We start from the raw sequence: 25612 nt of genomic DNA, 5'->3' as shown, positions 1-25612 counted from the left end.
ATGGCAAGCTGTTGTCCAAATAATGTTTATTGACATACTTTTGAAATTGAAATTAAGAAAAAGACACCATGGAATTGGAATATCTGAAAGATTAAGTTTCCACTTCTTTGATGGTAAAACTTTCAAAAATATAAAACTTGAAATTAAAATAATGGATTTTCCCCCATGTTTGAAATTTTAACCACTGATTGTCAAAGCATAGCAAGTTGCTGCATCAAACATGCTGTAAACACATACAGATTCTAGCTGGAATTTTCAAGTACTCAAGTTATATATGGTAAATCATTATTATACTGGAAATTTCCAGCATTCAAACTAGTCAAAGATTTAATATTTGATGTACTCATATAATAAAACCATAAACTTAAAAGTAATTAAAATTACCATAATTCTTCCAAAATGGTCACCTGACTTGCCTGATTTTTTTTTGCCTGAATATTTATAGACATGTTTCAAGATTAACTATAATCTTACTGCTATATAAAATACATGTTACGGAATGACAAAGGAATCACTTTATCTCTTGAAATGAAAAGACAAATATATTGATGTGATATGAAAAGAAGAATGTGAAATTAATATTTTATATCAAGCAAAACGTCCACATTAAATCATATCTAGCAAAGCCTCTTAAAAACTGAACTGTGAGACTTAAATATCTTGCATTCTGCAACAGCACTGGCTGCAAAGATTTTTGCTTGGGCAATTTTTTTTTGCTGTATCATGTATGTTTATATACTTTATATACTTTTATGAAGAAATTAAAACTATTTTGCAACGATAAGTATGATAATTAAATAAAAAATATAAATAAATCTGATTCATTTACATGTTTTGATGCATCCATTTTTTACGTCATATCGGATCCAGGTTATTATTCCAACTTACTTGTTGTTGATATTCTGAGGACGAGTACAACATGCAGCTGTGTACGTCAAAAGCCCAAGTACGACAGCCCGCGTGAGTGTAAAGTAAACAAAACAGGTAGTATAATTCAGAGCGAAAAAGGCATCCCACTCACCTTTTTATCGCGAGGCTCTTTTTCCCTGCTGTACAAAGACAGTATCTCGCATTTCTTGAAACTGCTTCCCTTATCTGCCCCTGTTACTTGATTTTCTCCACTTTCGGCGGTAACATCCGTCCCTTGATCTTGCTCCTCCTCCTCGAGACAACTTGCGTTTGCAGACGCACAGAGGTTGGACATTCGCTCTCGCCACGACTGCAAACATTGGCTACTGCGATCTTTACCCTGATATTCTGAGACAAGTAGAAATTGTACAGTTTCCCCGTGATAGACGTACCTCCTCTGCGGTATTTTGTGGAAATGGGCCAAATTTTTCGGCTTTGCCGATGGAAAATGTAGATAAAACCTGTGGTCCATGTCTTCGTCCATACCGACCCACTTGTAAACTGCGCTTGCGTAGCGGACGCCACCTTGTCTTAATAGACGCACGCTCATTGGTTCGAAATTATGTGGGTACAACTTTTGATCAATTAGGAGAATAAATAAATACGATGTTATTTTGTTATTAATACATAACGCAAATTCAAAAAAGTTCGTTTTAGGTCAGATGGAGTTGAATTACTCCAACGGTTTATTTGTATTTAATGTTACCGGAAAAGCAAATCTTGATGACACGTTTGCTGCCTTCCAATCAAATTTGTTTTTTCTGATCCCAGCGACTGACTCAATATCACGCAGATCACAGGTATCGGCAATGGCGACTCTGGATGTTCGATCAGGGATATCAGCCAAACCAGGTATGTTGTATGTTTTGGTATTTCACTTGAGCAGTATTTTACTTCTTCAGGAAGCCTGAGAACGCTTAAAAATCCATTCTGAATACCAGTAACCGCGGCGTGTGCGCACTTGCAAGAATATAAGCGGAGGGACATGTAGGCCAGCTCGACCTGCGCCACCAAGCTGTCCACTAATCAGTGGTTCAAGTTCAGGAAGAGTCCTTCAGCAATTAAACACTGTCCTTACGACGTCGTAAGAAGTACCCTCAGTTTCGTGTGTCCATGGAGGTACTACCTCCATGGTGTGTCTAATCCAAAGTGAAGTCTATGCCTCAGTTTCTCGTTCGAAGGCCCGACCTGCTGCCAGGGGGAGTGTAATAAGCGAGAGACTTCCTCTTGGCTTGCTACGAAATCGAAAGGTGGGCGTAAATCTGCACCGGCCCAGTATCACTTTTTTGCAATCGCTTCACTTCACTTTTCCGTTCAAGTCAAATTCACACGGTGTTTACAAATGTTTGTTGTTTTCACACCTATTCCAGGTCAGCCATAACAGGTTCCTGGCACGCGTTAGTACAGCGTACGTGCTCGTCTGAATCTTTTTACTGTTATATTTTGACCCTGACAGATCTTCAGGTCGTACGCTAGTTGTGGGCTCCTCGGAACAATGTGAACTCGCTTCGGAGAACAATGTTAAACCGCAAGACAATTACACAGCGGGACATATTTAAGGTCACATAATTTGTATAACAAGACGAAACAAAGGCAGTGAACAAAATGGTGTCCCACCTTCGTCTGGAAAACCGTCAGCGATATGAGCAACAAATCTGTCTGTCATGTGTTACCGGACTGTACGGTTGTCGGTGGAAGAGGTACCAAAGATCGACTTCTGATACTTCCTTGGTATGTAAAAATGAATTGACATTTCTTATAATATTTAAATTGATGAATTCCAGCTCCTAAAACAGGTCTTCTTTATTTCATAGATTTCAAAACCTATCTAAAGACGGATGTGTTGCAATTACTCTGTAAGTTTTGTAAATTTTTCAACTACAACTTGGAAGTTACCAAGAAGAAAAGGGTTGCTTCCAAACAATGTTGCAGTTCTTATGCAAAAATTAATGCTATTTGGGAGAAGTTTACTTTAAGGTAATATGCCCCTCAAAATTGAAAGACTTAAAGTTTTGCTCAAACTTTCCTAAAAGAAAGTTTCAACCATTCTCTTACCAAATCAACAATAACAATCGGGGGTCACCATGCAAAGTTTGCATGGTTAGCGAAACAAATTGCAACTTTTTGTGATATTTGAAATTCAAAATGGCCGCCATCCCTGTGTTAACTCTGTGGGGGAATAATAAATTTTGGATTTTCGAAAAATTAAGATGGTAAAAGTTTTCTTTCTCCAAGAGCTTTAAAATGAACCCCACAAGTGGTAGATCAGAAAATAATTGTAGAAATATTAGAGTCCGAATATCTGTCCCTGAGGCACGAACAACCTTAACACAGTAAGGAAAAGTATACACAAGACCAACAAATCATCAAGGTACTGCTTCTGAAATTTTCTACATAATATGATATTTATGATAATATAATTGTGTTGTGATAGGTTTTAAAATCTATAATGTGGATTCATTATTGAGAAGTTTCCTAGTAATAGTAACTCAATTTGAAAAAAGGTTTTCCATGTGTGTTACTTCAAGATAATATTTGTGTGTAGATTGATTACCACTATAGCAAAAGGTTTCTGACCAGCACCATTTGGATATAATGCAATTAAACACATTTCCAGTTTGAAAACAAACTAAGATACAAAAAATATCTTTGAAAAGTAACCAAGTCCAATTTTACAAAGTATTTTAGATCATTCCAAATTTTTTCCTCTGATTTTTCTTTTGTTTTTAGGTTGAAAGGATCTGGTTTTTCTTTACAGTCCTAGCATTTAGCTTCATGGTTTTTTGGCTGTACTTCTGGTTGGTGGTTAGAAATGACTGGGATGATATCAACTGGTAAGTGGACGGTATTGCACAGTCATAAGGCAGAACTCTGTGGCAAAAGATCACATTGTCAGCACTGATGTATGTCTTACATAAGTCTAATGTCACACACCTATTGATTAATTTGTGGTGTCTTGTGCAGCAGAACAGCATCTTTTTTACTTTATTGTTAACATTGTGAAACAGTTATCTGGTGCATAAATACTGTTCTGAGCATTACAAAAAAACTGCATATTGCCTTGTAATGGTAAATATCAAATTGAAATGATTTTATCCATTTAAAAAAATTAGTAAAATTTCCTTGTGCCAGAACTAGGGTAAGTGGTCACGGTTATGCCTGTACAACAACAGTATAATGAAATTTGTTGTGAACATAAACAATCATTTTGTGTGCAATAGTCAGTATAATAGTAATACTGTCCTATAAAAGCACACTGATAATTTCCTTTGGGAATTCCCATCGCACATGCATTAAAATCCAACATTAACTAATGTTTAATTTCTATAGCAATATGAATTCCCAGGTGATTTTGCCATAGATATACATCAAAGCATTACTGAAACTATCATTGTGTAAAGAAAAATTAGCAAGCAAGTAAAGTATCAACTTCTATGACTGAAACTTAATTTAGAATGCAGACAAAAAGAGTATTTCCAGAAATATTCCTTTTGACGCTGTGTGTATACTTGTTGGCAGCATAAAAACCCACATGAAAATATGATAAATGAAAATTAATAAACAAAGACCTTGAGAAATATGAATGCAGGTATGTTCCTTGGGTCTTGAATTGTATCCGTAGCTGCAACAATACAATTCAACATTTGACAATGTTTTTTAATGGTCTCAATAAACTCTTATAGGGTTGTGTATTGGAGAATGTAAATTATGGATGAAGGCTGTTTATTTGTCGAATCATATTCATGGCTTCATAAGAAAATAAAAAACCTCTCTGGAGATCCTGTGCTTTATCTCAAGTAACTGTGGAAAGTGATGCAAACAATATGAAAAGAAGATTTATTAGAGTCAACCAGTCATTATAAAATATTTAAGTTACACGGTCTGGGTTTTCTTTAAGGACTCTGTTCTTGCAGAATAATAACCAATTCAAAAGCAATTTTTTCTACATATTCCACACTTATGTTATATGACATGGCTTGTTTCTTCCACTATCAAAATATAAGTGTCGATATAAGTATCAAAGTAAAAGCAAAAATAGCTTCGCAGTATACAGAATCCATATATTGTGAAATGGAATTTAATACATAAAAAGTAATTTTAAAAGTCATAAAATTATGGATTTTATATCAATGTGATAAAAAAACGGTTTTGATTTGTTTGGCTGGTAAAAATTTTACAGTGATAGAAGATTTTTGGAATGATCATAATTTAAAATATCTGCTTCTGTGATTGTGCATGCCAAGCATTACTGTAATTACAGAAGCAGACAAAACCCAGACACTATGTTGTGAGTGCGGTAAGAGGCAGGAATTGTGTGACAATGAGTAATCCACTAAAAGAGGTCATTTTAAAGTGCCCTGTGCTTTTAATGGGATACCAACATCTGTGTGTTCGACTAGGAAAAGATTGCAAAGATATGTAGTTCCTTCACTTAGGGGCTGTGGATAATTAAAACTGTAAATGCAATTTTTGTGTTTCGGAGGGAGGGGGTTTGGCTGTATTTCGATTACCGTTGCACAAAAATCGCACCACATGTTTTTACATCCCAACATCTCCCTACACGTTTTTATGTGTCGCAAAATATTGCGGTATATTTTTTGGCGTGTACAAGGCCAGTGCGGCATTGGCGCTTTATGAGCATTCTGTTGCCAAACATGTGGTGTGGTATATCATTCGTATTCGTTAGATTACAAAGATTCGATGTGTGACTGCATTGTTACAATTTATTGCAATTTCATAGCCACATGATTACCAATTGTAGTAATGCTGATACAGATTATGGCTTGGTTGGAGTTTCGCTTTCCCAATCTTTTGTTCAGGGGAGGGGGTTGGGATCAGATGCAATTAGTTGCATTTACCATGCACATGTTTTAATTATCCACGGCCCCTTATACTAAGTTATGGAAAAGTGTAATTACCGTCCTTTTTGTTTGCAGAAAGTAAACTCTTATATCAGACATCGTCTGGTCAAAATTAAAATAGATATCAGTCAGCTTGCTGAAAAGAGTGCACATGCATCCTGAAAAATATGCAATTTTGTTTGGATAATAACTAAACATGCATTCAAGTCTGTCTGCAGAGTTTGCAGTTAGCTTTCTAACTTTGGTCCTAGATTGAACCTTAGAGCATGGTTACTCTACCCCATGTAACCGTGCTTAGAGAAAAGACATTGTTTATACATTGACAACATGTTCATTTTTAAAGGAATGTACCAGATGATAAGATCCAGTACATATATAAATAGTCAGAAAATGTTATTATTTTAATACATACATGTTCTAGTAATTAATTAATTAAAGAACAGGCATACAATACTTGAAACTCCATGATGGATCAGTAGACTACCCGTAGACCGTAACTCGCTGATGTATGTCAAGAATTTTGTAATTTGTCTTGACAGGCTATTTTGTAAGTTTCTGGCATGTTTCATAGAAAGTATATACACATATATTAATCTCATGAAAACAGCCTACATGTAGCAGCCCTATCCTCTGCCATTCTCCAACAGAAGTCAAATTTGGTGTTTTGTTAAGGTTGGTATCCCAGTAATCGGTGATAGGAGGTTCCCCCACCCATGTTAGCGGGTTTCCCCTGTCATATCAATGAAACCATATTAGGAAACAACAAAAATGGTACTGGGGTTCCCAAACAATTGTATCTACCCAAACCTTATCAAAAACACTGAAACTCTACAAAGAAAAAATTAGTTTGTAAGGTATATTTAGAAGTGAAACAATGAAACAAATATGTGTAACATGGTTTACAATGTCAAATCCCATACACCTTGCTTAATCTCCTAGCTTCTCAAAATTTTACAGACTGTTCAAAGTACATATTTATTCAATGATTGTTGGTGTCATACTTTTTTGTATTTTTTTTCATACATCATCAGATCTCGTTATAATGTAACCTTTTAGAGGAAGCTATTTTGTTAAAATGTTGTAATCAAGTGTATGATAGGAGACTGGCTAATTTCTACCACTTGTATCTTAAGGTAGAACGCACCTCGGGGACAGACATTCGGACTCTCAAACTTTTACAATTCTCTTTTGATATACCACATGTGGGGGTTCATTTTAAAGCTCTTGGTAAAAGAAAACTTTTTACCGGCTTAGTTTTTTAAAATTCGAAAATTTTTATTTTTCTCCATAGAGTTACCACAGGGATGGCGGCCATTTTGAATTTCTAATATCGGTAAATCTCGGGTAATTTGTTTCTCTAGTACCAAAATTTGCACGGTGACCCCCTAATTTTATTCTTGATTTTGAAAGAGAATGATTGAAAGATTCCTTGAGGAAAGTTAGAGCAAAAGTTTAAGTCTTTCACTTTCGAGGTGCATACTACCTTAAGTTCAATTATCTGTCATGTTTGATGCTCTTTGTAGTATTTTTTTTCTCAGTTTCAAGTTTGTTAAATTCAATTTCTCAGTCTAATCCAAAAGATGTGTTGAAATGCCCAGTGTACAAATTGGTAATATGGTACAGTCTGTACCAGTAAGACAATGTGTATAATGTCTGATGTTACTATTGGCAACTGAATTCTAATGCTGATCGGAGTCTCTGTCAACAATGACTTTGCATATTATGTACAGCACCTTGTCTAAGTAAGGCTGGTAATCATATACGATCGATATGAATTTCACATTATCTTAGAGAGAAGAAGAATCTGTTCTATTGAACTAAAATAATTAGACTGTTATCAAAAGTATTTAATCCTTGAAGTCACATTTTTCACATATAAAGCTTATCAGAATGATCATGATGTTTGATCCATTTTTTTTAACTGAGCAGTTTAATTCATTTCAATTTTAGAAAAACTACTCGTAATGACTAGATATATCATTTAATTTTTATGTAAACAAAAAAGGAACTCTGTCTCAGTTTCTAAAATTTGCACTTAGAATGCTTGTAAAGTTGGTATTGATTGTAAAACTGTGAGCCTAAACAGATCTGTCAATGGCTATTGAATGTTGGACCCATGTGTAGCAAGCGTGGAATTCAATTTTGTAGTGCACTGTACAGTGATGAATTATGTGTTTACTTGAATACCCTCATTTGCTGTTGTTTGTGCAGCAGTTACCAAGATTTATATAGGGCTGTAGGTGTTCAAGTCCCTGTAAACATTGGTAGAATACAGAAATTCATAAACCTATGATACCCAAAAGTTAAAGCTGCTGATGATAACAATGCAGAATTTCTTTGTATTAACCATAGAAACCACAGCTAATTCAAAATTTTAAGTCAATATCATGTCAAAAAGACTGTAAAAAACCAAAACCGAAGGATTGAGGAGCAATGCAATGGGTTGGTATTTATTGTCTATTGACTTCTAGTATTCAACTTTTGAGGAACTTCCTTGTATCAGTGATCTTTGATTAGGAATATTGATCAGTTACATCTATGCTGCTGTCGCATCTTTGTTCAAAATATCATGTTAAGCTATTCTTGACCACGGACATCCGGGAACTTGTGGTTTTTCACGTCATTTTTGCGTCACACTGCGATGAGAACAAAATATTGAAGTGTGGATTTTTCAACCTTTACACCAGTATTCCAAGTTTCAACATTATGTCAATGATAAACACTAAGTTCTGTCCTTTGTCACATAATTTCTGCATTGTTCACTGTCCCGTACAGTCAAATCCCAATTCACCTCACTTGCGTGCGTGAGGTGAAAGTGACGTCACTCCGCGGTCAAGAATAAGGAAACTAAAACCAATTTAGGCAAGGCTAAAAGTTACCATATGTTACTTTCAAACCAACCGTAAAATAAAAATAGTCTCGTAAAGTTGTAGTATTTTAAAGGTCATACAGCAAGAGTGAGGAATACCAGGTTAATGGTAGGCCATATTACAATTCAACATGATGATAGGGAGTACTGGTATGTTTAAAGAACACCTAGCTGTAACTTTTTTATGATTTTTTCACAATTTTTGTATTGTGTCAATCGCCAGTTCTTGTTCTACTTTCCAAAGCATGGTAAAAACACCAACTTAATAGCTTGTCAACATGGCAGTTATATGTGTTGTTGTTTACATTGAATTCTTGTTTGGACCAGAATTCACTTGTCAACAATAACATTGCAGTTTACACATGTACAGGCTGAGTTTACAAGCTGAATTACTATGTGTCTCAAAATGCTTTTTGAGAGTAAAACAAGACACTGTAGTTGGCGTTTAAAACTCAGTAGTTCACTCAGTGAATAATGGCTGGCCCAAAACCTGTGAATGAAATTATGCCGCTGAACTACATTTTCTACCATTTACGCTGTGATTGTGAAATGCAGTGTGCATCAACATGCAGACATCCTAAAAATGCTTTACTTTTGACTATTTCTGGTAAACTTGAACTACAAATGTCTACCATAAAAAACTATACTACTATAATAATAAGGTATTTACAAAATGCCGGGATACATTTTCTTGTACATAGTACTATACGCTTCGGTACCTCGGCTACTTGATGTGTACCGTACTCTGACATAAATTCTTGTATTTTGTGATTGACCATACAATACTGTGACTGAGTTCCTCTCGGTGTTGCTCTATACCGGTATACGTGTATGTACAAAGAACACTGACTGATATTGATATCAGAACTTGTCAGAAAAATGACAGTTGTTTATGTTTGCACATACATGTACATTGGCTTTACAACTTCAAGTAGTCTACTGTAAACATACTGGATTGCTTCTGTCACTGATTGCAACCTGAACAATCCAAGCCCAGATTTGGAGTAAACACCACATACATCTCTCGACAGTTCAAAGGTCAACTTATCCAGTATCATAATGATTGTACATCAAGATATTGAATTGATTATTGCAGGTCAAAGTTCATTAAAATTAAATGATATCTCACTGAAAACGTAATAAGAGATACCATTATTTCTCGATTAGGGTCATGAATGGGAAAGGTATGATTTCACAAGATGAAACTGCTGCTGAAAACTGAAAGTTCGGAGATGAATTGGCAGTTGCAGTCTAAAATGAGTTTGAAGGACTTCAAACAATGAGAGATTTGCTATCGGTGGATGGATAGATCATGTAAAAAAGCAAATGTGCAACGTTCTTGATACAAGCAACACCCCAACCAAAAATATAATCTGTGTGCTCTAATATCTCTGTATCTTAGAGGACAGATCACGTTTATGACATCATTGTTTCTCTGGTTGATTGTAACATTACGTTTACTGTCTGGGTATTTTTGACATGTTAATTCAAATAACACCAACAGTCAATATTATACATAGGTCATGAAAAAAATACTTCTGAGGTTTCAAAGATAATTTGAATTTTTTTTTAAATTCAAGATTGGACAATTACTTCAGAGCAATAGTCATCATCATGGCACAGTGCAATACATACCTAGCATCTTGTTGGCACACTAGAATAGAGTTTACCGACAAGATATTAAACCTTTTGAGTAAATTAACTGAAAATTGTGAAGCATTTGGCTTTCTGAGGGTTGCATCCAGAAATATGATAATTTTGTTCTGGGATTTGCTGTTTTTGTATCATTGTAGGGTGAATTGTTGACCTCTTACATTGAAAGGCAGTCTTAAATGTTACAAAAAAGGACAATTTAATTGTGAAAGCCTCATTTATTAACCATCTTTTGCTTTCTCTTTTATTTCAGGTTTCTGTACGACAATCTAGGTTTTTGGTTTGACTGGTTTTTCCTGTTTCTTATCCTAACATGTATTGTCTTTTCCTATGCAGTAATACTTATGGTGAGTATTCATCTATAGAGATGTCCAGTTTCAAAAGTGGGAAATCCCGCATATCGAGTTCCAAATGTCCGCTGTGGCAGGAACTGTTTATTCTGAAAACTGAGTCTGACAGCTACCTGTTTATTCTGTTCTCATTTGTTGAAAATTACAGCATTTTACATGTCAGGAATATTATGCAAATGATTTTTCAATCACTAACTGTTTGGCAGTTTTAATATCATCATCATAAAAACTAAACAGACATCATCAATCATCAAAACATTATGTTTTGATTATTTCTGTTTAGTTTTATGATGACCATACGCTAAGTTTTCTTGTCCATACCAGGTACTTGCTCTGTTTCATATCACAACCAAACAGAAATCATCAAAACGTTTTATTTTTTTCTGGTCCTCACCAGGTACTTGCTCTGTGTCATATCATAGCCGGTCAAGAGATTTATTTACATTGGTCACATAAGGTGCTGGTTGTCCTTATACTCCTAGCTTCTACAGCAACTATAATTATATTTTGTGAAGTCTACCCAGAGGAGTGGGTTCTTGTGCGTTTAAGTCTTCTGGTAAGACATATATGTATATCAATATTTCATAGATTTGCTACTCTGTATAATGCGTGATTTGCATGAGGTGTGAAAGTTGAAACGTTGTTAGATGCCAATCAGTTTGTTGTTCTCACTCGTGTACCGTATATGGTTCAGTCTAGAAGGCGGGAACACATTGTGACTTCAAAATCAATGTTAAAAAGCAACTGAAGGAAAATGTCTAACTTTTCACCCCTCGATGAAATAATAACTTGTTTTGAATGTTACTTCTCTGACACATTCTTAAAAGCACTGTATGTATTTGGAAACGTAAATTATATCACGTATAGTTTGGAATAAAAAAATTGGAAAACAACATTAGTAAATGATCGGTGTATGTATACTGTTTTCAATTTCTTCCTCTGTATAAAGACATTACAACACCGTTATTTTGATATAACAGTTACCAAACATCTAGAGGATGTATCATTCAATAAAACTATAGTTCCATGATACATCATACAGTGCAAGTATGCAAGTGAAGCCGTCACTGCCTCATGAAGTAGTGTAAACAGCGCCCTCACAGTCAGTCTTCATTTCCTGACGCGGACTTGTGAATGCATTTCAGTGCTTTTAAAAGCATAGAAAAAACCTGAGGATCGTAAATGAGAGCAGTCAGGACATTAAAAGGTAGCTGAGTGTAAAGATAACGTATTGAAGATTGTGATCATTTCATTTCTCATGACTGACATTTACGTGTAAACACATTTACTGGAATTTTCCTTTGCATTAGCATTTCAAGTTTTTATCAATTATCTTTTCAGGTTTTTGCACCATTCCTTCAAATGTTTGCTGTAGTCTTGCTGACTGCATTGACGTGGCTCATAGCAGGCGCATGGGCGAAACTTAGGAAAATATGTAAGTCCAGCAAACTTCTCCAGGCTTCTGTGAATCTGTGTCACCCCATGGGTGTGTAATCTCCTCTCTCCTTGCCTGCAAAATTAGTACAGATTTTCTAAGTAGCCATTTTGCTTAAACTGTGATGCTATACAGGTACATGTACTGTAAGGTCTCTTCTTTTAAGGTAGAATGGGCTTTGGGGACGAATATTCAAACTCTCAAATTTTCGTAATACTTTTCTGGTCTTCCACTTGAGGGGGCTCATTTTAAAGCTCTTGGAGTAAGAAAAATTTTCACAATCCAAGTTTTTCGAAAATCGAAAATTCAATTTTTCCTCATAGAGTTAACACAGGGGTAGGTGGCCATTTTGAATTTCAAATACTGATAAATGTGAGTTAATTTTGTTTCTATGGTGGCAAACTTTGTATATTGACCCCTAGTTAAAGTTCTTTTAACTAGGCATGATACAAGGTACACTACTACAAATTATGGTCTTAGGGCTTTTTCAGTGGCTGCCCCGATTTTATGGAATGATCTGTCTTTAGATGTTTCTGTCCTAGAGTTTTCAATTGACTCATTTAAACGATACTTGAAAACTTGTCTTTTTAGAGATTGTTATAGTAAGTTTTGTGATCTGTGATTTTAATTACCTCCTTTTATTGTAGAATGTACAGAGCACTGAGACGAAGTGGAGTGCGCTTTTAAGAAATAAATAATAATAATAATAATAATTTAAATCATTGATTTGGTAAGATAATGGGTGAAAGTTTAAGTCTGTCACTTTCAAGGCACATACTACCTTAATGGAGGGCAAAGTTTCATAGTAGATGCATACATAAGTACACAACAGACTCATGAAGTCTCTTGGATGCATTAGAAGAACAACAGGCATCATCATCTTTTATGAAAACGATCAGGTGTGCGTGGGATAACCCTACCAGTCAACAAAAAATGTAACCTCCCAAGGTTTATGTTCACTTATAAAATTGTTCAGTGTACACCCAGTTGTCTTCAGCCTTGTCATTTCATGATTTGCCTTAATTGATTCACTGTCCCAAAATATTTGGAATTATTATTTCACACGGATAAATTTACTGACATTGGAATCAGTGAAATTTGAAGACAGCTGCATGCCATGGTGTACCGTGTCCTGAAGGTTGACAGAACAGCGCCCTCAGTGACCAGAAACATAAATATGTACTAAAAGTTGATATATCCACAAAAACATCCATCATCCATAAAAACATAGAGACTTGCAACTTTAACACTAGCCTTGTTTTTTGTATTTTTTTCCTAGTCGTGAAGGTCAACTGCCTCATAATATACGTAGCAATATTAGTTTTTCTGTATTTATGTCCCCTGCTGATGAACTCGCCGTGCATCGCAAACTTTGAGAATCTTCCTGAAAAACCACTCCTGGTTGGTCACAGAGGTGCAATGGAGGTAAGCCTGCAACGGTTATATCCAATGAAATAACAAGTCATAAATCAGCTCTGATGGGTTTTTTTGCGTAATCAAAAGATTCTATCACACCTCTTGTCTTCTATGGTTTGCCTATTCTCCTTGGCAGTGTGTCTTTTTCCGGAAGGGGGGCCATGAAGCAATTTATGGGTTGCGCTGCAAGACTTTCCTACATCAGCTTTCTGAGACATGTCTATGCACAGTTTACTCACTTATTGAGGGCACACTTAGAGACCGAAGGATAATAGGGTCACACTATACAGCCAATAAGGTGTACTTTGAGATGTCATCCTAAGTTTAATGGGAGGGGCTTTCAGGGACAGAAATATTCCGTTCTACATAACATTATGTTGTAATACTGCTCAGGGTGATCCTAGAAATCTGTACTCCCATTAAAGTCACATACAGCAAGATCATAAATTTTACATCTTTTACTCGTATTCATATATTCTAAAATTTGTATATTGATCTTTAGCTATACTGATCCATGGCTTCTGTCATCCAGAAAACTCAAATTCTGTATCAGTGTTTGTACTTGTTACAGAGTTTCCTGTATGTCTTAACAGTTCATTGTCTTTCATTGTTCATTAATGTGCTGCTGTCTCGTACGCTTTCAGATTGCTCCAGAAAACACATTGATTTCATTTCAAAAAGCTGTTGAGAACAAAGTTCATGGTTTTGAATCGGATGTACGCATCAGGTAATGTCAGAACAGTCATTTATATTATACTTTGAAAGTGTCTAACAGCTCACGCCAGAACAAAAACACACAAGATGTTGTAGTAATTGAATAAAATGGAGTGTTAAAGCCATTGTAATATTTGATGTGAACTTGTTTCCAGGTGTTGCTCAGCATTTGTGTGAGATAGCAGTACAAGATTTTTTGTTCCATATATCTGTCAAAAAAGTACATGAATGTTTTATTTATCATATACCCATGCCCATATTGCTGCATCCTAGTGACGTTCAACGTAAAATATCAGCGGTGATATTTCACGGTAAACGTCGAGATATGCACGATGAACGTCATCAGTTTTAGAGTTTTCCCGAACTACATTAGCAGTTTGTTGGTAAACAACGTAAACAACAAAATGGCGGCCACTCCCCGCCTGCGAAAAGATTTCGCCGACGTAAAAACTTGAAGGGCTTCGAGGAACACGGGAATTTCTGGTTGCAAAATACGGAAATATCACGTTGAGTCTTGAAATGTTTTCCCATGGTATTTTTTTGGTCAAGTTCTAGCAAACATTCTGCCGTTCGCACAGCGCCAGCACTGTGCACGGTCTCCACCAAAACAGGTAGTGAGCGCGTGGTGTGACAGCGATGTCGCACGCGCGACGACTGTTGACATGGCAACTCTAAAGGTAAACTAACAAAATGGCGTCCCCTCTCCGCGCGAGCTCCGTGCCGTACGACGATCGAAATCAAGATAGATTTAAAGCTGAGCAGTTTTTGATCGGTTACAGTTGTAAAAGCATATTGCACCTTAAAATGTTCCTTCTGTATGACGATTTTTGTATCCCTGTGTCTTTTTTCTTGGGTTTCATTGAGATATGGACGACTTGCAGCGATGTCGCGCGTGATGTTGACATTTTCGTCGTATAGCCTACTTTATGAATGAAGCCTGTTCACATAAACATTCTGATATTTATGCGCAGGGCGTAATAAAGTAAAGCCTCAAAATTAAAGGTTTTTCGTTCTATTAGTAAAAATTCCCTAAAATTATGGGCATGGGTATATGATAAATCGGTTATTACCCAATATCGCCTGTTCCTTGTGTCGTATCAGCATTCGTGTCATTTGTGCTGCGTCAGACACTCGACTTCGTCTCGTGTCTGACGCAGCACAAATGACACTCATGCTGATACGACACAGGAACAGGCGATATTGGGTAATAACCTCTAATTACAACATTTGATACACAGATTTGTATGTTATTCTGTCATTTCTGGATATAACTTGGGATTGGCAACCAATCGTAATGGAGCCAGTCGTGATTATTGTAAATGAGAGTATACCGATAGCATGCCTAGTGCCTTAATACTGTTGATTAACAGAATAGTTTTTTCAGCGTTATGTAGCATACATGCCATGTTAAAATAAATGTAAACTATTTGTAACCCAAAAAAGTTGTCATCCGCCATTGCCCATGAATTACCATTGAATTCTTGCTTGATACTTTGATTTTGTCTTCAGTGCTGATGGCGTCCCGTTCTTGTTACATGACGAGACCTTGCTGAGAACAACGAATGTAGAGACAGTATTCCCCAGCAGGAAAAATGAACCGGGGACATCTTTCAACATATCAGATTTAAAAAAATTAGATGCTGGATCTTGGTATTTGGAGGTAGGTAGTCTGCCATCAAATGAAATTCAAAGAGAGTAAAGCACTAAGCTGCATGCAGGGTAGACGCTACATGCTGGGTTTAATGCACATGTACCCAAGTAAACTTGACTTATGGTTGTACATGCCTCAGAATTGAAAGTCTAAATCCTTTGCTCAAACTTCCAGTAAGAAAACTTTCAACCATTTCCTTTCAAAGTCAAGAATAAAAATCAGAGGTCACTGTTCAAAATTTGGTACCAGAGAACAAATTACCCAAGATTTACTGAGATCTGAAATTCCATTACGGGAAGGCTCCATTAACTTAGGAATACCCTACTTCCCTAGAGGATCAATTTCACAGACCTGCCTTTCCTACAATGGCACTACAATAGCACCAGCTGGATTAGATAAACATAACAATGGAACATTCACACCTTGGGGATTAAAAGTCTTCTGTTTGTCACTCGAGTTGCTCAGGCAAGGACTCGGGTTTCAGGTACCATGCAAGTTAATGCAGTCGTCCCCTAATGAAAGTGGCCACCATCCCTGTTTTAACTTTATATGGAAATGTAAAATTCTGATATCTGCAAAAAAAGATGGTAAAAATCTTTCTCACTCCAAGAGCTTCAAAATGAGCCCCCAACAGTGGTAAACCAGAAAAGTGTTGAAAACATTGTAAAATGGGGCATTCTACCTTAACTTTTGACTTTTTTTTGAAAATTTGACTTGATTTGCTGTATCATCTATCATGCTCATAGTATTCTACACACATAAGGATAATATTCTCTTGGTTTAAATTTGTAATATTTGTGTGATTATCTTTGGCATAAACAATACTCAACTCTGCCAGAGGAGAATTTAACTGACAAAATATGGCTCTTTATGTTCTATATAGTCTGTATTCACTCTGTGTACATTCAGCTAGAGACGGAATGAATTATAGCTGCTTGTTATACTAGTATGGTACAACATTCAGAACATGGATATTTCACAGTTGGCTGAGGAATTCTCTGCTATTCTTCTTCACCATTTTGAAATTTCTTCTCTGCTCACAGCAAGATCCGTTCAGGAAGGCATCCAGCATTTCAGCAGAAGACCGGGAAAAGTTTCGGAATCAGACCATTCTGACATATGTAGAGTGGCTACAATATGCAGCTGACACCAAAAAAATTATTATATTTGACTTATTTCAGCCTCCAAGGAATCACTCGTACCGCGAGACTTTTTTGGACCTTGTGTTAAATCTCACATTAGAGTCAAATATAAACCATACTAAAGTAAGTACCAGTGGAAAGGAAAGTCTATCAATGTATTATGCTGTAATAAAAGGAAATTTCTGCATCCCTGATTACAGTGGTTTTTATTGAACCGTTGACAATAGGGGAAGTAGACATACTGTGTGAATTTAGGGGTTGCCAACACTGTCAAGTGTGACTATGTAAAGTTATATTATCAGTGGATAACAAAGAAATCACTTCAGCGGAAGTTGAAACATTTTCTGGAGGGTGGTCAGACATAGCCTTGTAAAACAAAACCGTCAGATCTGCACAAACAATGTTTGCAAATGACGCGTTCTGGACAGTTAGTTGTATGTGTGTGGATGTGTGGTGCTCTTATGACTACACCTGACCTCCTTCCAAACAATGTTTCAACTTTTGCAGAGTTCATTTCTTTGTTAGTGACTGATATTACTGCCTAGGTGATAATTACACCTGGCAGTGATGGAAAAAACTTAATTTAGACAGTGTGTTGAGCTCCAGTACTGCCAACAGTTCAACGCAAACCACTGTATCTGGCTGGCCATCCTTGCTGGCCAGTGGAAGGTTATATCATGTACATACAGCATTTTGTGACTCAAAAACAAACCCTGTGCATCAGGCAAATTATCAACATGTACGTGTAGAGTACCATGTATTTGATGCAATCAGCAGTCAAACACTGGCATTGTAGTTTCCAAAAGATAAACCAGACACAGTATGTCACTCATTGTCCTAGGTCCTCCTGTATGATCTACCATCATACAGGAGCAGTCTGATTCCGTGATGAAAAGTGTGTTCTCAGTATCAAGCCCAACTTCAAAATTCAATTTTGTCCGAAGTCAAGTATTGCAGAGTGAAGCACTTGAACATCGAATCTCACATGAAGAATTTCCACAGTATGTTGAGCATCTACAGTTTTTAACCGAACAGGTCTGCTTGATGATGTACCATGTATTATTCACTGACACCCCCTTCCACATTCCAACCCCACCAGCCCTTATACTGTAACTACTCTGATTTGCAGTCTTAAATTTCTTCATTGTGCATCTCTATAACAGGTGTGGTGGCTGAGTGAGCGTGAAAGAGCCAAGGTCATCAGTGTGGCTCCAGACTTTATTCAAGTCTCCGAGAAGAAACCGCTGGAGGAGTTGCAAGAATCAGACATTGAGATAGTCAATGAAGGCTTTTACGCCATCAATGAGGCGGAAATCAGGTAGGTTCACCAGATGTGAACAGCTTGTCTGTCTTGAACTGTAATGGCTGAATGGGCATACAGTTTAGGTTGTAGCACAAAAGCAGGGTTAATTGTTCTCTATGACTTAATTATATAACCTGTAATATCACTAGAGACAATAGCAGTGGATGTATATGTATCCCATTTGAAAATTTACTGAAATACATGTTGATATTTACCAATAGCTTTATGGCTTGACAATGACCTAATAACAGTGTCTCCTCCAGGTCGTGCCATCTTCCTCTTGCCCAACTTTGTTTACCCCTGAAATGTCTTCCAGGGATGACAATCACCCTTCTACTACACAATAAGTCGAGTTATGTATTATTGACGCCAACAGAATTCAAGCATGACTTGGATGACAAAGTGGCCAATGCAAGTAATAATTCCCCCGTCAATCAGTGGGTTAAATTATAGTGAAGTGCAACTTGCCAATTGCAATACTAGCTGGCTATTTTTAGAAACATGTTAATGACGCACATGATTTGTCAAGGTGAGTCACATGCCATTATGAAGTAATAGGACCTCAAAGATTTACAGTTATCCTCAAAATACCATAGTCATGACTCTTGTCTCTGATCAACTATTGGAATGCTTATTGTACGCATCAGCAAAGCACTGAAATCTATCCAATCACCATTTAAAATAGTACAAGGCTGCCGGCTTAATGTTGCCTTTTTTCGCTTCTTCATCTTGCAGGAATTTTGAAAATTATAATATCTCCACTAATATTTATATAGTCAACTCCAAATGGTTATATTCATTGTACTGGTGTGTGAGTGTGCCCACCGTCACCTCCTCTAAGTGCGAAGCCTTGTCAAAGATTAACAGTCCCATATATCATATGGTATGTATAAATTTCAATATCTTTGATCACCGCGATCTTAACTGGGTAAAATCCCGGAAATCTGAATGGACCATGGTACCAACAAAGCCCTGTACACAAACACGTAGTACTTATATTTCTATACATGTTTCTACACATAGGCTTGTTTGTCGTGCCATCATGTTATTTCTGGGAAATACACTGTGATCAAGGAGGAATTATTATTGCAGTTAAAACCCTTTGAGTGCCAAAGTCAATTTTCGTCCCCTCCAGAAAGTCAATTTTTTCAGATTTTTGCCAAACTTTTGAAAAAAATGTAGTCATAATATCCATATCCATTATTATAATTAATTTTCCACCGATATTAATATCCATTTGATCCAAAATTATTTTAAAAAATACAGAAAAATTTTTTAAAAAATGGTAAAATGTTACAGTAAAATTTTGGTGGGGAAAAATTACAGCACTCCTAGGGTTAATGGCATTATTACAGAATGGTAAAATATCATCTGTACACAAAAAAGAGACTGCCAAAAAACACACAGGAAGGCATACAGATAAATAAAAATGAACTGAAGGTCAAAGAGACTTTCATCTCTGAAGAAACATAAAAATATCAAAAAACCTCTATGGTACACTAGAGTAGACTGAAAGATTCCGTCGAGTGAGGGCGTCCCGGCGCACTGCGACCATCGACCCTTTACCACGACTGAAGGCACACTGTTGAAATCCTGTTCTCCAACAAAATTTTGTTGGAACCAATCGTATTACTAAAACGAGTTAATCTGACAGTATGTAGGGTAACAAGACTGCCCACATCGCCCACTCAGTGCGTGATCATGTTGAGCATATTCATAACTGTCGCCTGGCTTTTGTCCCGCCTATATCATGTCGTAGGTTGCAGTGCGGGAGCGCCCGCACGCGACGGAATCTTTCAGTCTATACACTAGAGATGTCTAGTGATATTGTAACCCAGGAAAGTACATATCAGATGGTCATAATACCTGTAGCAACATGTTTTCACAGCCCTGAAGTTAGATAAGAAAGTATAGGCAGCTTTTCTCAACAAGACTGAAGTTATTAATCAATATTATTTAATGTCTATGGAGATGCAATACTAACAATTGGCAATTGCCCTAATAATCTATGGAGTGCATTATTGTGACACTCATGTATGCTATGTATAGTAGATATATTCAAATTGCACCATAATTGAATACGGTAGGAAAATTGTTACAAAACGTATGAAAAAGTCAAATTTTTCTTCCTGGTTACAAGTACTGAATTTTCCCAAGAGTATATTTTTAAAGACCACATAATGCTACCCTGTTGGAATTTTTTGTTTTTGTCGTGTGTAAGATATTTCACAAGTATGTAAGTTTATTGGCAAAATCTTTCAATGACAGCCAAGTACAGCTTCAGTTGTATTACAGTTCATTGTTCGATTTCAAGAATGTAAACTTGACTTTTCCACAGTATGTACCAAGTCAGGGTGTCGGGCACATTGCTCAAAATTTTTACAAGTTTTCCTAAACTTTTAATAGATGAGGCAAGCAGACATTTGTGATCAGTGTATGACAAGGCATTTACAACAGCACCTCCTACCTTACGTCAAGTACCCCAGCTAAACAGACCTTGAGACTGTCTGTAAATAATAGAAAGAATGATGTAGTTACATATAGGTCGCATTCATATCTATTCAAAAGAATGCTTTCAAGGACATTTAACAACTCATTCATCAAAGCAATAGGATAGTAATTGATTTTTGTTTGAGGGATCATCTGTCTTAACCCTTTCACCACCATGGTTTGTCCCAAATCTATTGTTTTCTATGGTAAAGTTGGACCTGTACACAGGGAACTGGGGGTGAAAAGGTTAAGGTAGTTCATGCATTGAAATTGAAAGACTTATACTCTTTGCTCAAACTTACCATAAGGAAACCATTCCCTCTCCAGAGTAAGAATAGAAAGAAGGAGTGACCATGGAAAATTACTAGAGAAACAAATTACCCAATATTTACCAGTATTTGAAATTCAAAAATGGCTACCATTGCTGTGTTAACCTGTGAGGGAAAATTAGATTTTCCATTTTCTCAAAAACAAGTGGCTGAAAAGTTTATTTACTCCAAGATCTTCGAAATGAGCCCCCACAAGTGGTAGACCAATAGTATATTGTCAAAGTGTGAAAGTCCAAATATGTGTCCCCAAGTTGCATTCTACCCTAACTTTTTGAAGTGGTACAAGAACAATTTTTGTTACTTTATGCTTTTTAGGCACTCTTCCATACATCATCATTGATGGAAAAAACACAGAGCAAGATATAGGGGTAATTTACCATCTTAACAGGAAAATATACCTGTTTGATGTTGTTGTCCAGTAGCATTACAAAGTCCCTCAAAAGTGATTGAGGTACAAGCTACACCTTGAGATGGCAGCCAATCACTGTGTAAATGTCTGGACCATGGTTTTGATGTTTACAGAGTTCATCAACTTATTAAAGTTCGAACCCCACATGTGGCTAGCAACAAAGATTTCATATTAAATCCTTCTGAAGGACAAAGGGGTCCTATTGCCATTAATATCAGAACATCCACCCCTGTACAGCTACCACCTTGCCATGTCCCATCCACCATTTAGGGCAAGGGTTAGGGTAGACTCCCTAACTGCCCCTCACCGGCTACGCCACAGACAGTAATACCATCCTCAGCAGTTGAGTCAAGCCAAGCTTGGCTCAGTAAGCCGGCGAAGCTTGCTTGGTGAGCCTCACTTGCTAGAAGGACCGCTGAGGGTGCATCACCATAATGGTTGAGAATAGAGCCGAGTAGCGAACTAGGGGCTGTGAGAGAGTGTAGGGTTAGGGTACATGTCTGATTGGTGAAAGTCAAGGGGGTACATGTACCTCTCCTAGACCATTAAAAACACACAGGCGCTAGTTGAAAGTTTATTGTAATTCTTTAGATGATGTTATTATTTACCAGCTGACATATCCCATCCACCATTTGGGGTTAGGGATACTGCATGTGTCTGCATGGTAAATATTAAGATAGTCTCCTCGACCCTGAATAACAAATAGGCTGAAAGTTTATGTTTAACATTTTCTTTGTTTTATTGTAATTTTTGAGATTTTGTATATTCCATTGCATTCTACTGTTCCTTGTACATTTGCCATAGATGACTGCTTTGGACAAATCATGTCTCTCCAATTTGATTTGTGTCTGTATTGTTTCCTCACAGAAACCTGATGTTCACCTAATCATTTGGATAACGTTGGATGCAGTCTCTGCTGTTATTGTTGTTGTCATATTTGTCGTACAAAGGTAAGATGAAGTCTGTTCTCCACTTTTGCTCTGAGTTGAGTTTGATTCTCCGCGATTACACAGGCATCAACACACATAATCAACCAATATACAATACAGTTTACATTGAAATGCAGACAATAAAAACTCCATCGAAATCCATTTATCTTCATGCTTTCTGTGGTATTGAAAATTTGTCGTGAGTTGTCGAAAAACATATTTTTTTGAAAACTACATTTTTTAAAGTGGTACCTGCCTAGCCTTAAGCAATTTCCATTTTTCACGTGTAACTAATATTTGAATAAGGTTAAATTGCTATTTCAGAGAAGTGTTCATCCAATATTCTGCTGATATTTGAGGTCAGAGTGGAAAGGGCTGATGAACAAAGCAGAAAAAAAGACAAAGTCCAGATTGGTTTGATGAAAGGTGATGTTGATATCACCAGCATTGCCATTTCAAGATGCTTGAAAAAAAGAAACAAAAAAGATGAAAAACAACATGTCTGATTTGTAGTTCAACCCTGTCACCATCATGGTTTGGCCCAAAACTCCTTGTTATCAATGGTGACTGTAGACAGGGAATTAGGGATAGACAGGTTAAATGTATTTAGAAACAAAGAACCAGACAGAAAAGGCGGGACTACATCTCAAACAGTGAAGAGAGGTTGAGATTTGGTAATTTGGTTTCTAAGGCATGTCAAAAGGACAATATCACCTGACAGTATTATTGTCTGGTATATTCTCAATGCTTCATGAATAATTCATAGGTATTAAAAGTGATCTAAATACGCAAGCAGACACTTCTATTGTTGATTATCAGTATTTGATAGTTTTGTGTAGACTACGAGGTCACTCTACAAAGGTCATCCAAGAATGTACATTATACTCCCACATACTTACAATGGAATCTCCCCACCATTAACTTTGTTCTCTGTTTCTTTCTTTTTTTTCTGACTGTTTTCCATTGGCACACAGACACCACTATTCTGACTATCACAGCGCAGAAACCATTTCTCTCGCCTCGCTTGGCAACCATTTCAACCAAGACTCCACTAGCACCATTAAGGAAAAGTGTCAGGCACTACTAATGAGGTACTCTCTCCTCCTCCTCCTCCTCCTCCCAAACTCCTGCTCCCCTCCTCCTCCCGTAGATGTAAACCCTGTGGTAGTCAACTACACAAATTGGTATTTCAGTGCTAACAAAATTAATAATAATGATTGTTATTAATAGCATTGTGGTACCGTTCGTAAACGTCACCTGTCCTCAAACGGTGTTACTGTCTAGTTTGTAAAATCAGACTCTGTTCTGGATTTCAGTACAACTCGGCCCTTCTTGAAATAATCACAACCACATTTAAAAGACCACAATCTTTGGCCCAAAATAAGAGATACTTTGCAGTATCCTCAGAACGAAAAAGTTACAATGTAAATTTTCTTGTGCATTAGTCATTTGTACAAAGCTTATTGATTTCGGTGATGCAATGAGACTGGCGAAGAAGACCCGTGGATGAAAAGGTTTAATAAAAGATTGAAAAGTAAAACAATTTCAAAGTAATACTGGACTGGCTACTATATTTGCTACAAAAATTACAATCCTTTGACTTGAAAGCAAAACTAAAAACATAAAGAAAACTTTTTCATACTTATTTGGCTGTCTAGCCGAGTTAGAATACACATTCACATTTATATGGCTGTCTAGCCACTTTCAATGACCTCGCATTGGCCCCAAAAATAGAACCCCAAGGCCGATTGTATTGTATCTGACTATTTTCAGTAGTGCTGAACAAATGTAGTGACTCACACAGTTGTCTTTACGTAAGTGAATTTTCCAATATTGACTGTATAACGTCTGTGCCATCACATCTTTCTTGGTGTTCGTCTTCCTGTTAAGGTATTTAAAAATGTTTATTAGCCTACCATGGAAACTTCAGGGGTCTGTCATCAGAAAAAGATAAGACTATCAATTTATTACCCCTTCCCTTCATGATATCATGTAACTTCCAAATCTGTCTAAACTTCTCTCTCAGTATGGTATTATATCGATGAAATAAAGCACGTAGGAAATGTTTATTTTTCACAGATTTTTTTCACAGCTTCAACTTAAGCTCAAAGAACTCAGTAAATTTTCATCAAACCTTCATGGAATGTAACCATCTCACTAAAAATCAGAATAATGTAGAATTATAAAAATTTTTAGAATAAAATGTAACTTAAGAATGCTCACGTGACTGCAAGATTTACTGTATACATACAATGAAGGAAATAAGAGTAAATAATTTACTTCATTTGAATTGCATTTATACTATAATATCAGCTTTGAAGCTGTGCAGATTTTGGTCAAATGGAGACAATTTGCTTTCACACACCACTGGAAAAAAGCTGTCATGTTTGCCAAAATCTGCTGTAATCATTTGCATCATCAAATTTTGCATGTATAATGTCAACTATATTAACATACCAGTATGTCATAAACTGTACATTTCACTTGACATATATTCATGGGTGTGCAATGTAAATTTATGTTACTTACAAATTCCCAGGTAAGCTAGGTTCTGCCCCCTTGGCAATTTTGTCAGGCTATGGCCCAGTATGCTGACTTGCAGAAGCTGTTGTTCTTGTGTTGGATTCTTTGCATTAAGGTAGAATGCTTCTCAGGGATAGATATTTGGAATCTCAAACTTTTTGGTCTTGTAAGTGCTCATTTTTGAAGCTTGTGGAGTAAATGAACTTTTCACCAGCTCATATTTTTTTGAAAATGGAAAATTGCAGTGTCTGTATACAGTAGTTAACACTGGGATTGAAGCCATTTTGAATTTCTAGTGTCGGGAAATATTGAGTAATCTGTTCCTGTTGAACCAATTATGCACATTACTCCCAAATTTTAATTCTTGATTCCAATAGGGAAGGGTTTAAATTTCTCCTCGTGAAAGTTTGAGCAAAATTTCAAGCCTTTAAAATTCTAGGCGCGTACAACCTTACAAGGTAGGGCTCGCCTGAACAGAGCCTGTGTGACTTTCGTGTTTGCAAACATGGTATACATGACTGTTTCAGTGAGTGAATGTGATACAGGTTCATCATCATATGACAAGATCTGATTGGTTAAATTGTCGGAAATTGACCACCCTTTCCTTAGGTCTTTTCCTTCTTGTATG

At 36.6% G+C, this 25612-nt stretch overlaps 2 protein-coding genes across 5 annotated transcripts in view; one reads left to right on the top strand and one right to left on the bottom strand.

Moving 5' to 3' along the window:
* LOC139118674 (trafficking protein particle complex subunit 14-like) overlaps window positions 1-1468 on the bottom strand; it is a 32688-nt gene extending 31220 nt beyond the window's left edge. Inside the window, exon 1 of the mRNA XM_070682093.1 lies at window positions 1022-1468. Coding sequence (XP_070538194.1) covers window positions 1022-1459 — 438 coding nt within the window. The 5' untranslated portion in view covers window positions 1460-1468. The remainder of the gene's footprint in view (window positions 1-1021) is intronic.
* Window positions 1469-1620: 152 nt separating this feature from the next.
* Window positions 1621-25612, top strand: part of LOC139118672 (glycerophosphodiester phosphodiesterase domain-containing protein 5-like) — a 29781-nt gene continuing 5789 nt past the window's right edge. The window contains exons 1-15 of one of the 4 annotated variants that reach the window (XM_070682092.1): window positions 1621-1761; window positions 2366-2640; window positions 3640-3743; window positions 10547-10640; window positions 11041-11199; window positions 11985-12078; window positions 13358-13503; window positions 14139-14221; window positions 15718-15868; window positions 16903-17124; window positions 18165-18319; window positions 19040-19187; window positions 22400-22482; window positions 23436-23552; window positions 24238-24374. In XM_070682092.1, coding sequence (XP_070538193.1) covers window positions 2515-2640; window positions 3640-3743; window positions 10547-10640; window positions 11041-11199; window positions 11985-12078; window positions 13358-13503; window positions 14139-14221; window positions 15718-15868; window positions 16903-17124; window positions 18165-18319; window positions 19040-19187; window positions 22400-22482; window positions 23436-23552; window positions 24238-24253 — 1698 coding nt within the window. In that variant the 5' untranslated portion in view covers window positions 1621-1761; window positions 2366-2514 and the 3' untranslated portion in view covers window positions 24254-24374. Of the gene's footprint in view, window positions 1762-2365; window positions 2641-3639; window positions 3744-10546; window positions 10641-11040; window positions 11200-11984; window positions 12079-13357; window positions 13504-14138; window positions 14222-15717; window positions 15869-16902; window positions 17125-18164; window positions 18320-19039; window positions 19188-22399; window positions 22483-23435; window positions 23553-24234; window positions 24375-25612 lie in introns of those variants that run through there. The other 3 variants (XM_070682091.1, XM_070682089.1, XM_070682090.1) reach the window with 3 other exon arrangements.

The sequence above is a fragment of the Ptychodera flava genome, chromosome 19 (genome assembly GCF_041260155.1).
Source record: "Ptychodera flava strain L36383 chromosome 19, AS_Pfla_20210202, whole genome shotgun sequence".
In the NCBI taxonomy this organism is placed as follows: domain Eukaryota; kingdom Metazoa; phylum Hemichordata; class Enteropneusta; family Ptychoderidae; genus Ptychodera; species Ptychodera flava.
This window is presented reverse-complemented; position numbering and strand designations above follow the sequence as displayed.